This window comes from Coenobita brevimanus, chromosome 66 (assembly GCF_032717465.1).
Source record: "Coenobita brevimanus isolate Jiangsu-jjx chromosome 66, ASM3271746v2, whole genome shotgun sequence".
NCBI lineage: Eukaryota > Metazoa > Arthropoda > Malacostraca > Decapoda > Coenobitidae > Coenobita > Coenobita brevimanus.
Genome location: NC_137019.1, coordinates 18,688,933 through 18,704,262, shown reverse-complemented (window position 1 = coordinate 18,704,262; position 15,330 = coordinate 18,688,933). Strand labels below are relative to the sequence as shown.

Here is a 15,330-nt window from a genome sequence, read left to right as displayed (position 1 = left end):
CATGACAGACTGGCCAGGAAATAGCCCAGACCTCAACCCGATTGAAAACCTCTGGTACCTCGTAAAGAAGAGTCTCCAAGGGAAGGACGTGAGCTCTCTGCCTAAGCTGGAAGCCGCCATTCGTGACTCCTGGGACAAAATACCCCTCCAGCACCTCAGGAGCCTCGCCCTTTCACTTCCAAGACGTCTCAGGTCCGTGAAGAAACGTAAAGGCTACCCTACGAAGCACTAAAGGTAAATAAAATGCATTATTTATATGTATTTTCAATGTTGAACGGTTTGTTTCTTAGGAGGGACGCAGGGCGCTCCATACTTCTGACGAGCACTGTATATAATGTATATATAAAGTATATACAGTATGTATATATATATATATATATATATATACAGTATATATATATATATTCTCCCTACGTGTCAAGTGGGGTTGGTGGAAGAGTAGTGCCCCTCCCTGTAAAACAATTAACTCGAAGCCCTTGGCCACCCCGTTTGGGATACATGGGGTCTGGCAATGAATGAATGAATATATATATATATATATACACACACATACAGTAAAAGTCCTGTAATCTGAATGACAGGGGACTGAGGGTCTTTTGGACTATTGTTTTTTTCGGACTGTTGGGTGGGACCTCCGAAAAAAATAGAAATACTGTATGTACTCTCACGATCACTAATTTCTTCCTAGGGGTGCACCCTTCCTACCCCTACATACCCAGGGAAGAGGGGAGGGGAAGGGAGGACGAAACGAACTCCACTCACCTTGAATCCAACTCCCAACCTTCCCCGTACCCCTTCCCAACCCCCCCATCTATCATTCTTAACTGGCAGCTACATTTAAAGCTAATTTCATACTTGATGCTCTTGGTCCCACTACTTATACAAACATGGAACACCAGGATATGTAAAAAGTATATAATATACTTTGATTATATAATATGAATTCTGACTGATACAATCTAGTGGACTTGGCCCTGTTTTCATTTTATTTATGAATTTGTCTTTATTTCCTTCATTCTTTCTCTTCTTTTACCTACGGGTGATTTTGCACTTCCTCTTCTGCCTTTCTTTTCCTTTATTCTCTCCCCTTCCTTCTGCCTAAGGATGACTACTCTGAGTGACAAGCCAAATGGTTATCTTTACACCAAGAAACCATTTACTATGCTGGGTGGTAACTTTATAGCCAGATTATGGCACCTGGTGGTTTAGTGCGTAATTAAAGGGCTCCATTCGAATTGAGCTGTTGTAGGTTTACAGCTACCGCAAATTGGCTTTGAACCTCCCTCTATAAGGTATTAAAAAACACAGAAATCATAGTATATCACAATGTTTGTTCATGAAATGCCATTCATTAATATGAAATCATGTTTCCCATGTTTTTCAGGATCAGTTGGATGCATTTGGCATGGAATCACTTAGATATCTAAAGTAATCTAAGGACATTTCTTTGCACCGAACTTTTGTCAGTTCAGTCATGAGGTTGTCCAGATTAGGAGTCTTTTTCTTTCCCATGATTTTCTTCATCTTTGCTTAGCGGTTTTCTCTCGGATTTAGATCCGGACTGTTGCCAGGCCAGTTGAGGACCTCAGTCCGATTATCGTGAAGCCATTTTGTCACCTTTCTTGACTTGTGACATGGAGCTGAATCATGCAGGAAAAAGTCGCACCCGTGAATAGCAAAAATGTTTAACAAATGATCTTTCAGAACTTGAATGTACTGGCCACCATTCATCATCAAGTTCTTAGGAAGAAAGTAGAGGCCTCCCCTTCCCAATTCACCTGAGAAACACTCCCATACCATTACTGATTGTGGGTGCTTAACAGTCGGCACCGTGTAAGCAGGGTCATATTGACTATGGGAGGCAGGGCGATGAATCCTGGCAGAACGCACTTGGAACACTTGAAATGTGCTTGCATCGGAAAACTTAACTTTTCTCCACTCATCTGATGTCCAGTGTGCATACTTCTTGGCAAACTGAATGCGCTGCTTTTTCATGTGGTCAGCGAGAAGCAGTTTCTTGGCTGCGGTGCGGCATGGCAAACCCAGCTCCTTCTGCAAGTGGTGTTGGATAGTTCGAATTGAGACGTCTTGTAACAGGTGGGGATGCATTCTCTTCAATTCTGCTGCTGTCAGTCGAGGTTTCTCGATTACTTCCCTCTTCAGAAGCATATTTGTACCTCTGGAAGTCATCCTCTTCTTTCCACCGCCATGCTTGTGCTCTGGTACGACGTCAGGTGGCAGGCCACACGCAGCTGCAAGAATCTTCATGACGGTCGACGTTGCGCGTCCATTACGTTCACAAATTGTGTTGATAGGGACATTATCCTGCCTCCATGCAGTGATACAGATCTTTTCATCCCGTGAGCAGTGCTTTCCAGGCATGACAACTTGATTCTAGGAAAATAACAGGGCAAACAGTAATGCATACGAAAAAAGAGGGAGGTGCAAGCTCGGAGCGACGGGAACATATACTCCCACTCTTGCTTCTGGGCAGGCACTGACGTGCTGAGTGTTTCACCACCTCCTGCCAACACCAGAGGAGTTGCCAGTTACTTCCTGCCCCCAAAATTCACTTGGTAGAGGTGGAAACACAAAGCAAATACAGACAACTCTCCCATAGCAATTCTGTGTGTAGGTCCTAAGTCAGTTTGCGGTGGATGTATATCCAAGGGGCTGTTGAAGTTTATTGCTCATGTAATGCCACTCAGGAATGAGTGAGGCTAGTCACTCTCATCTTAAATGTCAGGACCAACTTGCCTAGCCCCAGGTGCCTATTGCTTCTCATGGGGCAACATAGGATTGACTGATGGATGGATGGTAAATTGTTTACTTTGAGCTAAATCAAACTTTGAATTTGAATGTAACCATCAACACGCTGCAGCAAGTAGTTAATGCATTATGACGTTGACAGTAAAACAAAAATGTTGACAACAGCCACCTCAGGCCTCATGTGTTGGGTGCACAGCTTTGCAAACATGCGTGCACACACACACACACACACACACACACACACACACACACACACACACACACACACACACACACACACACACACACACACACACACACACAGGATGTTGTCATAGGTGGAGACCTGTATAGATCATGGGAAAATAACACAAAATCGACTGCAAAATGGAAGCATGCATATTTTGAATATGCAAATTGAATATGTGAGTGATGGTCCTGTCTGATTTGAGTGAAAATAAATTGAAGGTGTTGGTCAAATAAGAGTAAAACACAGTGATGGTTTTAAACTCGGTACAGTTGCATCATGGCGGAGTGAAGCAGTTCATTGTTTACATACAGTGACATTGAGTTCATGGGATTCTCCCAGGATGACCAAAGCAACAGAAGTATCAAACTGAACCAAGCAAGAGTAACAAATTTGGAGAAAATGACTGAGAAGAATGCCCAGGAATTAAAACAGGAATGGGCAGTAATTAGCGAATTACAAGATCGAACCTCGGAATAGGAGAGGGCGATAAAAGATCTGAAAAATAGGTTAGAGTGCATCTGCTCATGCGATGTTGACTAGAAGAGAGAGGTGTCTGAATTAAAAGCGGCTAATGAAACAGCCACAAGTGAAGTAAAACAGCTTAAATGGGAAAATAAAAGGCTGGAGGAGGAAAGGTACAAGATGAAATATAAACTTGACTAGTATGAATCTTAAACTAAGATGCACGAGGAACATATCAAGGAAATCCAAGAACACCATAAAGGGTGGAAAAAAACTCAATAGCGGGATAAAATAAGTCAACCTGTTAACTGCTCTATACAGCCTGGGCTGTTCCGAGTGCGACCGCTCAATACAGCCCTGGCTGCGCAGGTGAATTTCGAATATAGTGAATTGGTGACCAAGGCCGACCCATGCAAGCATGTTTGAGCCTTCAAAACCGAAAAAGAAAACGAAAACCATACATTCCAGTGGGGAGTCAGACACTTCAATGTTCATCCATAGGTTTACCAAGGTAAATATTGAGCTAATATTTCATTATTATATGCTTTGGCATGTGTTCTCTCAATTCCTGAGTTTGGCCTTTGAGAAATTAAATATTTACCCTTATGTCTGCGCACCATGGACACCTCCAAAAAACCGCCATGTGCAATTAACGGGTTAAGGATATTTTAAAACAACAGAAAAAGGAAATCCGGGAAAAGGTGGAGAAGGAAATGGTGAAGGCATTAAAAAGTAAAGAAACACCTGTCTGACATGCAGCAGACAAAAAAAACTGTGTGATTACCTCAGGTTTGAAAGAAAAACTGATGTCAGTGAGGTCAGAAAAAGAAAGGGAAGAACTGAGAACTGCGAAGGAAATAGTGTCAATAGTTATAGAAGGAAAGGACAAAGCCCAGGAAGAGATCGAAGAAGTGTTTAGGCTGGGAAAATATGTGGAGGGAGGGGCAAGGCCACTCAGAGTAAAATTCCAGTCTCAGGTCACAGTAAATGAATTTATCAACAAGACTTGGAATTTAGCAGATGAGGAAGGATTAAAAAATTTCTGGATAAGGAGAGATGCAAATGAGGAAGAGAGAGCTTAAATAAAGGAACTCGTTAAGGAAGCGAAGGAAAAAAACGACCAGAGAACAGAGGAAAAGAAGACAGAGTTCTGTTGGAGGGTTACGGATCAAAAATTGAGGGAAGTGGTACCCAAGGGGAGAGGGAGAGAGAAGGATAGAATAAAAAACAATGCAAAATGATTGAAAGTGCCATATGCTACTGCATAGAAATAGATGATTTCTTGAGGGTAAACAAGCCACACATTATGTGCCTCGTAGAGACCAAGCTAAGAGAGAATATTGATGTAGGCATCTATGACTCAATCAGTCAGTCATTTCCTGTGGCACCCCATGGGATGCATAGGGCCTCGATGAACTCTCTCCACCAATATATGTCTCCTGCCATCTCCAGGTCCCACCAACACTCCTCTCCTGCATCTCTTTTCATTGTCCTCAACCAGGTTTCCCTCAGCCTACCTCTGCCTCATCTTCCTCTAGCAGTCCACACTGGCACATCCTGTATTAAACTGCCTTCTTTTCTATATATGTGCCCCAGCCATTTCCAGCGAGACAGTCTCACATATTCATCAACTGGTTCCATTCTCGTAATATCCCTTACTCTTTCATTTGTAACTTTGCATTGCCACATTACCCCAAGAATCCTTCCCAGTATTTTTACCATGACTCGTGCCGATAAATTAAAATTGGTGCATGGGACATGTTAATTTTTACTTTAGTATGTACTTATAGCATATTATTATTCCAAACAAATTTCAGCATTCCGACAGCTCGCCAAGCCTGTCTAATCCTTTCCTCAATTTCATTGTTTACTGATCCATTAGATGATACAATTGTTCCCAGATATTTAAAATTTTCTACATTCACCACATTATTCCCAATTACACAATCAATTTGGTTTTCCACATTCATATTAATATTTTCAGTCTTTCCACAATTTATTATCAATCCCACTTTTTCTCCTTCCTCCACCAGACAATCAAGCACCCTCTGCATCTCGTAAATACTTCCACAAATCAGTACAATATCATCAGCATAGTCCAAATCCATCAGCCTCTTATTTTCTTTCCAGTTAATTCCTTCACCTGTTCTCCTTACAACCTTTCTCAACACATAATCCATAACCAAAACAAACAGTAAAGGTGAAAGAACTCCTCCTTGAATCACTCCTGACCTAACCTCAAATGGATCATTCAAAGAACCACCCACCATTACCTTACAGAGTGTACCTTCATGCATGCTTCTAATAATATTTACAGACTTTTCTGGTATACCATAGAATCTCATAATTTTCAAACATAGCTCCACGTGAAACACTATCAAACGCCTTTTCAAAGTACACAAAACACATACTAAGTGGCATTTCCATCTCATTAGCCTGTTGCATCAGATGCCTTACAATAAAAATCTGATCATTACAGCCTTGACCCTTTCTAAATCCCACTTGTTCTTCTCTTAAAATTTAATTAATTACTGGCTGTATTGTGTTCAACAAGTTTTTGGAAAAGACTTTTGCAACTACAGGTGTCAAAGTTATCCTCCTTCAATTTCCACACACACACTTAAATATCCCTTTTCTGGCATTTTTATAATCACTCCATTTTTCCACTCTTCTGGAACTCCACCATTATCCCAAGCCACATTAAAAATTTTCAAAAGCGCATTCATCAACTCATCATTTTCCACCTTAAGCATTTCAGGGAATATTCCATCCTCTCCTGGGGCCTTAAAATTCTTTAACTCCTTTATAGATTTTGCTGCCTCTTCCAAAGTTGTATCCCCTGTTTCTATCTGCAAATCTCTCTCGGCTGGCAAAATGTCCTCTTCAGCTGGGATTGGTCTATTTAGAACAGATTCAAAGTGCTCTTTCCACCTTCCTTTTATATCCTAATCTTTAGTCATCAAATTACCATTTCTATCTCGTACTGGTACAGTATATCTTTCCATCTCTTTTCAGTCCCAGTTAACTCCACACACACACTTAAATCTCCCTTTTTTGGTATTTTAATAATCAGTCCATTTTTCCACTCTTCTGGAATTCCACCATTATCCCAAGCCACAGTAAAAAGTTTCAAAAGCACATTCATAAACTCATCATTTTCCACCTTAGCATTTCGGGAAGTAATATATCCTCTTCTGGGGCCTTAAAATTCTTTTAATTCCTTTTTAGATTCTGCTACCTCTTCCAAGGTTATATCCTCTGTTTCTATTTGCAAATCTCTCTTGGCTGGCAAAATGTCCTCTTCAGGTGGGATTGGTGTATTCAGAGCAGCTTCAAAATGCTCTTTCCACCGTCCTTTTATATCCTAATCTTTAATTATCAAGTTACCATTTCTATCTCATACTGGTACGGTATTTCCTTCCTTCTCTTTTCAGTCCCAGTTAACTCCTTTATGGCCTGATACGCTACTTTTGTGCTCTGACCGTCATTTTTACTTACCTTAATTTCTGTCTCTGTTGCCTTTTCATCATATAGCCTCCTCTTATCATGTCTAATGAGTCTTTTTATTTCAGACTGTAGACTCCAGTACTTTGCTCTAAGTACTTCAACTACCAGGCCATCAACATGTTGTTCTTCACATCTTAACTTCGCCTCTTTCCGTTTCTGAATCGCATTCCATGTTTCATCGTACATCCACTTTTTCCTTCTCGCTTTTCCCTTTTTCTTAATAGTTACTTTAGCTCTCTCATGCAAAACCTCTTTTACCTCTCTCCACATTTGATTAATATCATTGTCTTCAGATTCTATCAAAGTCTGCAGGACTAGAAACCTGTTCCTGCATTCCCACCAAAACTTTTCCTTTGTGTTCTCATCATTTCTCAGCTCATCAAAATCATATTTATTACCTCCTGTACAGTTACCATTAATGTTTCTCTTAAGTTTTATTTTAATCTTTGACACAAGAAGTTGATGATCACTACCTATATCTGCTCCCTTCCTTACACAAACATCTTGCAGATAACTCCTATGACTTCTGCTAATTGCAATGTGGTCAGTCTGGTTACAATATTTACCACATGGTGAAATGCAAGTAGTTTTATGTATTTTTCTATGCTCAAAGATGGTTCCACCAATTGTAAGGTCATTTGCCAAACTAAAATTTCGAAATCGCACCCCATTTTCGTTTCTTATACCAACACCCGTCTTACCCATACAGTCTTCAAAGCCATCCCTACTACTACCAACAGCCACATTAAAATCACCAATGCAAACTAACTCATCATGTCTTGCCACTGTATTCACTACATCCTGCAGCTTCTCATAAATGTCATCCTTCATTTCATCAGCAGCTTCATTTGTTGGAGCATACCCTACCACCATACTGATATTACCATGGTAAGATTTTAAACGAGAATAAAGCAAGCACTCATTAATTGGCTCAAACTCACGTAGTGCCGTACAAGCATCTCTGCTCAACAGTAAGCCTACTCCTTGGTAATGACTTCCATCACGCCTACCAGAAACCAACAAAGTAATACCATCTTTCAAATTCATTTTATCAACTTCAAGCAACCTCATTTCTGTAAGAGCTTAAATATCTATATTGTATTCCTTGAACACTGAAATAAGTTCTTCCTTTTTACCCTCCTGATTGAGAGTTCGAACTTTCCAATTTCCTATTCGTAAGGTTGTTTTTGGATGTACAAATTTATTCCTACACCGTGGGATTCTTAGCACCCCCTGCCCACTTAAGGGCTGCATGGAACTGGGGGCCATTGCTTCATAACCAGAGTTCATCAAGATTACTTAGGCAGAAAAATATTTTACCCTGGAGCCAATGCCAGTGACTCGCAGCAACCAGACAGTGGAGAAAGGAAATTAACTAAAATAAAATAAAATGCAGAGGGTTAGGACAGACAAAGTACAAGGGAAAGAGAGAGAGCAAGAAGAATGTAGGCATAATATGTTATAATGCAATACTGTATGTAACTATGGTATGCAACTATATAGCCATAGGTAAAAGGGAGTAGAAGAGTGAGAGTAAAGTACAAGGACTGCTGCTAGCACAAACTGCTACTAACCATATGCCACACGGGTCAGGCCAAGTTCTTAACTTTTCTACATATAACTGTCTTACAATAAACTCCATCGGCTCAAATCTCCCTGTTTCATCATCCCACTTAAAATACGAAGAGGATAACTGAATAGAGAAGACCTACACTGACATGTCCTACAATACCTCACCATTACTCTCTCCTAGTGCCTCTCCCATCGATGATACAACCAGATAACCTTCTCTGTATAATTACACTCCTTGGCTACGTCTACATACATTGAAACCCAAACGAGAGTTGGGAAATACAAACTATGGAGAAGAGATAGAAAAGAAAAAATGGGAGGAGGAGTGATGATGGCAGTGAAATGGGAGAAGGTATGGGTGAAGTGTTAAACATGGTAATAGAAAACAGAGGGAAAAGCAAGAGAGACATCACAGTAGCTTATGTCCCTCCCAAGACAAGAGCATGGAATGAGGAGGAATATCAGGTGTTGTTGTTGGACATGGTTAGATACTTACAGAAAGTGACAGAAAACTAGCAACATAATCCTGATATGGGGACTTCAAATGTAAAGAGGTAAATTAGGAAGAGTGGAATTCAGGAAGTAGTGAAGATTTGTGGGGCAGTATACTGTTAAATGTAGGAATGGATAATGTAATGACCCAGTGGGCCAAAAATGAGACAAGATTTAGGGGGGATGACACACCAGCAAGACAAGATTTAATTCTAACCAAAGAACCTGATGCAATTGAATTTCTGAAATATCTGTGTCTTATAGGAAGAAATGACTGTGTCCTGTAGGAAAAAGTGATCATGTTGTGATAGAGTTCCAGACAATAGAAGGAAATGGGGAGACAGTAGATGATCTATACAGGCATGGAAGATACAACTTAGGGAATGCAAACTTTACAGGATTGAGAAGATTTTTTGAAGAAGTGGATGGGGGAGAATTCTGGAAAATGAGAGATACAGGAGAAGTAGCATATCTTTCTAGACTTCCATAATGTGGGTGTGGAAAAGTATGTACCAAACTTAGTGCAAAAGAGAACTGGAGAGATGACTGGTTCAACAAAAGGGGTTTGTTTCATTTCGTTTCGTTTCGTTTCATTTCGTTCAGATGACTCCAACATGCTTGCATGCGTCTGCCTTGGTCACCTAATGGCGGCTCTCTATGCTGCACGATCTATTGCAGCCTCCCTGTTCAGTCCCTTAACCCTGAGGTTACACTTAATGACCTCGTCCCACCTCTTTCTCAGTCAACCCCTCATAACCCCACCCTCAGTATTAACACTTCTCACCTTTCTCACCCAATTATCATCCCCCATCCTCTCCACATGCCCAGATCATCTCAATCTACCTCTCCTCGTCACAACATCAACACACTCCAGTCCCATCCTACCTCTCAACTCTTCCATCGTAAACCCAGTCCCCCCAGACCTTGGATGTAGGGACACACCACACATCCACCTAATCATTGTCATTTCTGTACATCTGAGCCTGTGAATATCCTCCTCCTTTACTGCCCAGGTCTCACTGCCATACAGCATTACACTCCCAACACATGCTGCATACCAAGACCCTTTAGCACGTAGGGAGAGTCCTCTCAATGTCAGGAGAGGCAACAGCTCCCTGAACTTCTTCCAACCACTTCTCACCCTAGCCACAGATCTAGCTCCAGCCCCACCTCCAGCACACAACATGTCTCCCAAATAACAAAACTCTTCCACACACTCAAGAGATTCACCAGCAAGTTCAATTCTGTCACGCCTGACAATCTCCATCTGCTCTCCCCGATATGCCGCGTACATAAAATCAGCATTATCTCACAGTCTACCTCTGATACCACTACATCTCTTGCGCACCCATATATCACAAACACCGCACAAGATTGCAAAAAAGTAAAGGGATAAGGCATGGAACAAATGGAGAAAGAGAAGTAATGATAGAACAAAGGAAGAATATAAAAGAACTAATACTGAATATACAAGCATACAAAGAGAGGAAGAAACTTCGAAAAAGGTATAGTTGACAAATGTAAGGAGGAGCCTAAATTGTTTTACTTGTTTGTTAATGGCAAACTGAAACAAAAGGAAGGAATCAATAAGCTGAAAGTAGAAGGAAATGTCTATAAAGATGCATTTATGCAAGCTGAAGTAACGAACAAATGCTTCTAGTTAGTCTTCATTAGAGAACATGATTTTGTGGAGTAGGAGGGAGTGACTAGAAATGTAGTGTTAAAAGATGTAAAGGTTGAAGTGCAGGAAGTAAACAGATTACTGGAAACTCAAGATATGAGGAAGGCTCCAGGACCAGATGGGATCTCTAATTGGATGCTAAAGGAATGCAGAGAACAAATGGTGAATAAGATTCACAGTTTAACTGTGCGTTCTCTGGAAGAAGGGAAAGTGCGTTGGAAATGGAGGAGGGCCAATGTGGCACTAATTATAAGGGAGGGAACAAGGAAGTACCCCTGAATTACAGACCAGTGTCCCTGACCAGCGTGGTTGCAAAACTGTACGAGAGAAACCTGTCTACAGGTGACTCTGCACTGAGTGACAAGCCAAATGGTTTACTTCCCACCCAGAAACCATTCACTATGCTGGGTGGTAACCATATAACCTAATTATGGCATCTGGTGGTTTAATGGGTAATTAAGGCACTCCAATCGGGTTGAGTCAGTGCAGGTTTTTATCCAAGGGGTGGTTGGGGTTTATTGCTCACGTAATGCCACTCGGAAATGAGTGAGGCTGGTCGCTTTCATCTTAAATGTCAGGACCAATTTGCCTAGCCCTTGGTGCCTACGCTGCTTATGGGGAAGCACTGGATTAGATGATGATGATGATGATAAAAAAAATAATGATGATGATTGCATGTCGGTGTAACTTTTCAGGTGCCCATATCATTGTATCCTGAGACATACTGGATGGAAGAATAAGTGCCAGAATGATGCTGATGATTCACGATGATGAAACTATATTTTTGCTATTTTATCATCGCTTTTCAGGTGCCCAAATCATTGCCCCATCAGACATGATGGATGGGAGGGTGGGTGCCATCAAAGCTGCCCTGAAGGAAGCCAAGCTGGGCAGTCAAGTATCCGTCCTGTCTTACGCTGTCAAGTTTGCTTCATCGTTCTATGGGCCATTCAGGGATGCAGCCAAATCTTCTCCTGCCTTTGGTGATCGTCAGTGCTATCAGTTGCCCCCGGGGTCATCAGGTCTCGCTGCCAGGGCTGCTGTGAGTCACCTATAGTGATTGCAGGGAATGAAAAGGTGGTGGAGGAAAGATTTAGGAAATGGAGAAATGGATAGGAGCACAAGTGTTTGAGAGTAAATGTAGATAATACAATAGTGATGATATCTATAGACAAGGATTGTGGAAAGTATTAAGAATATCTGGAGTAGATGGGAAGTTGTTGAATGCTGTGAAGAGTATGTGTGAGGTTGCTAAGGCAGCAGTGGATGTGGATAGTGAACTAATTGAATTTTTCTATTTGAAACTTGGGTTAACACAGGGTTGTGTCAAGTCTCCATGGTTGTTCAGTCTGTACATGGATGGGGTTATAAAAGAAATACAGGGTAGGGCAGTGGATGTTGGAGTGTCCCTAGTGAGAGAGGGCAATGTTTGGAAACTCCCTGTACTGTTCTTTGCAGATGATACTGTGTTGTTAAGTGAAGGCAAAGCGGAGTTGCAAGGCTTGATGGATGAGTTTGGGAGAGTTTGTAAGAAACGGAATCTAAAGGGAAGAGTAAAATTATGATCTTCAAGAGAAGTGAAGTCACTGAATGTACAGTGGGGTTGGATGATGAGGAAATGGAAAATGTGAGTACGTTTAAGTACTTGGGTAGTGTGATGAGTAAGGATGGAAGTTTGGAGGGTGAAGCACTTGAAAGGGTACAACAAGGAAGAAAAGTTGCTGGTTCCTTGAAAGCAGTGATAAGAAATGGGGAAGTGAGCATGGAAGTGAAAAAGTTACTACATGGCAGTATTGTGATACCAACCCTAACGTATGAAAGTGCAGCTTGGACGTTGTTCTGGGGACAGAAGTCAAGAGTGAGAGCAGTGGAAATGATTTATTTGAGAGGAGCCTGTGGAGTCATATGGAGAGACAGCCTGACAAATAAGAATGTAAAGGAGCATTGTGGTTTGGATGTGGATGTGATAGGAAATGTTAGGAGAAACAAGTTGAGGTGGTTTGGCCATGTGAAGAGGATGGAGAGTGAGAGACTGACGAAGAGAGTGTATGTGAGTGAGGTGGAGGGGGAGAGAGGGAGGAGGAGCCCAAGGATGAGATGGAGGGATGGAATGGAGAGGTATATGAGAGAGGGGGGTGTGAGTTGGGAGCAGGGCAGTGAAATGGTGGGGGACAGGACGACATGGAGGCAATTTGTTTGTGGCCACCCCGTATGGGATTAAGGTGTCTGGCAATAGATAGATAGATAGATGATATCTATGGCTGGTGGCGGTGCTGCCAAAGCAGAGGGAATGTTGTGCATGTGCAGTTTGCCATAGGGGTGTGGGAAGTAACTTCATCCTGTGCCGTGTTTGTAATAAATGGGTATATTTGTAGTAGGTGGGGGCGCTCACCATCCACTCACTCGATGTAGTGCTGTTGTCGGGTGTCTGCCCTTTCCTCTCCTCCATCCTTCTTTCCTTCCATCCTCTTCTGTCTTCCTTTACTTCATTCTTTCCTTGTCCTTCTGCCTGTGGGTAACTTTACACTTCCTCTTCTGTCTTTCTTTCCTTCATTCTTTCCTCTTCCTTCTGCCTGTGGGTGACTCTACACTGAGTGACAAGCCAGATGGTTTCCTGTACACCAGGAAACCATTTACTACGCTGGGTGGTAACCATATAACCAAATTATGGCGCCTGGTGGTTTAGTGAGTAATTATTGCGCTCCAATCGTATTGAGTCGGTGAAGGTTTATATCCAAGGGGTGGTTGGGGTTGATTGCTCATGTAATGCCACTCAGGGATGAGTGAGGCTGGTCACTCTCATCTTAAATGTCGGGACCAACTGCTTAGCCCCGGACTCCTATGCTCCTCATGGGGGAATGTAGGATTGGATGATGGATGGATGGATAAGAAATGTAGTGGTATTAGAGGTAGGCTGCAAAATAATGCTGATTATGTGCGTGTGGTCCATTGGGGAGAGCATATAGAGATTGTCAGGAATGAGAAGATTGATCTTGCTAGAGAGTCGCTTGAATGTGTGGAGGAGTTTTGTTATCTGGGGACTTGTTATATGTTGGAGGTTGGGCTCTGTGTCTAGGGTAAGGAGTGGTTGGAGGAAGTTCAGGGAGCTGTTTCCTCTCCTGACATTGAGAGGGGTTCCCTGCATGCTAAGGGATCTTTGTAGGTGGCATGTGTTAGAAGTGTTATGCTGTATTCCTTTATTATAGTGAGACCTGAGCAGTGATGGAAGAGGATATTTATATGCTCAGACCTACAGGAATGACAGTGATTAGGTGGATGTTTAGTGCGTCTGTGAATATGAGGCCTGGGGGAGCTAGGATTATGATTGAAGAATTGAGAGGAAGGATGGGGCTGGGTATATTGCTGTTGTGATGAGGAGGGGTAGATTGAGATGGTTTGGGCATGTTTAGAGGATGGGAGACGACACATCAGTTCGGATGATGAGAGATGTGAACATCAAGGGTAGAGTTGTGAGGGGCAGACCAAAGAATACCTGGGACAGAGTCTTAAATTAAGTGTAGCCTTAGAGACAAAGGGACTGAACAGGGAGGCTGCCAGAGATCAGGCAGCAAGGAGAGGTGCTATTCGGTGACCAAGGCTGATCCATGCAAGCATGTTGGAGCCTTTGTAAATGATACAGTGATACATCATCATCATCATCATCCTGACCTCCTTTCCCACCTTAGGGCAGGTTGAGGAGTACCAATGTCCAGACAGCCCAAATTTGCCCAGTCCAATGGGCCATGCTTCCATTCACACACCATTCAAGCCCCTGGAATCCTGGCTCTGTCTGATCCATGAGAAACATTCACCACGTTCTGTAGCTTCACATAAACATATCTGATAGAGTCAGTCCGGATGCTGTCATGTTACAAAGGGGTGCCAAATGCCTGATCATGTGCTTCTCCTCACAGTATTCATCCAGTCAGCTTGATCACATGTCACTCGCCTAGCCTCACTGACTTCCAAACCTTTCTTCCTCACACACTCATCCACCATCTCTCTCCACCTTCTCCTTGGCCTACCTTGCTGCCTCCCTCCTTCAAATTTGCTCAGAAATACCTTTTTCACCACTCTATTGTTATCCATTCACTCCACATGACCATACCATCTCAGTACACTCTCTTCGTTTCTGGTGTCCACAGGCTTCCTCACCCCACATCTTTCACGAATCACATTATTTCGTATCCTCTTCTCTCTCTGTACTCCACATACATTCCTCAGCAGTCCCATCTCCACTGCTCTCACTCATGGCTTTTCATTTTCAGCCACACCAGAGTCTCACATCCATATGTTAAAGTGGGCACTAACACTTGTTCATGTAAGCCTCATGCAGCTGCAACACTCAAGCCTCTGTTTTTTATCAAGGCCTTCATTGCACCAGCTACTTTCCTTCCTTGTGTCACTCTGCTTTCAACTTCTTTTGCACATTTTCCTCTCTTTCCTATCATTGTACCCAGGTATTTGAACTCACCAATTTCAGTCTCTCTCCATTCACTGTAACATTGCACTGGGAGTCACATTCTCTCTTAGTAACCATCACTTTACTCATTTCTACATTTACTCTGAAGGCACGATGCTCACAGACATCAGCAATACTATCTATCTATCTGTTGCC

The 15,330-nt window shown here is 42.3% G+C and overlaps 1 protein-coding gene across 1 annotated transcript in view; it reads left to right on the top strand.

The window, feature by feature from the left end:
• The window catches only part of Pbgs (Porphobilinogen synthase), a 106,649-nt gene that overhangs the window by 37,933 nt on the left and 53,386 nt on the right, over positions 1 to 15,330 (top strand). The window contains exon 5 of the mRNA XM_080276700.1: positions 11,522 to 11,754. Coding sequence (XP_080132826.1) covers positions 11,522 to 11,754 — 233 coding nt within the window. The remainder of the gene's footprint in view (positions 1 to 11,521; positions 11,755 to 15,330) is intronic.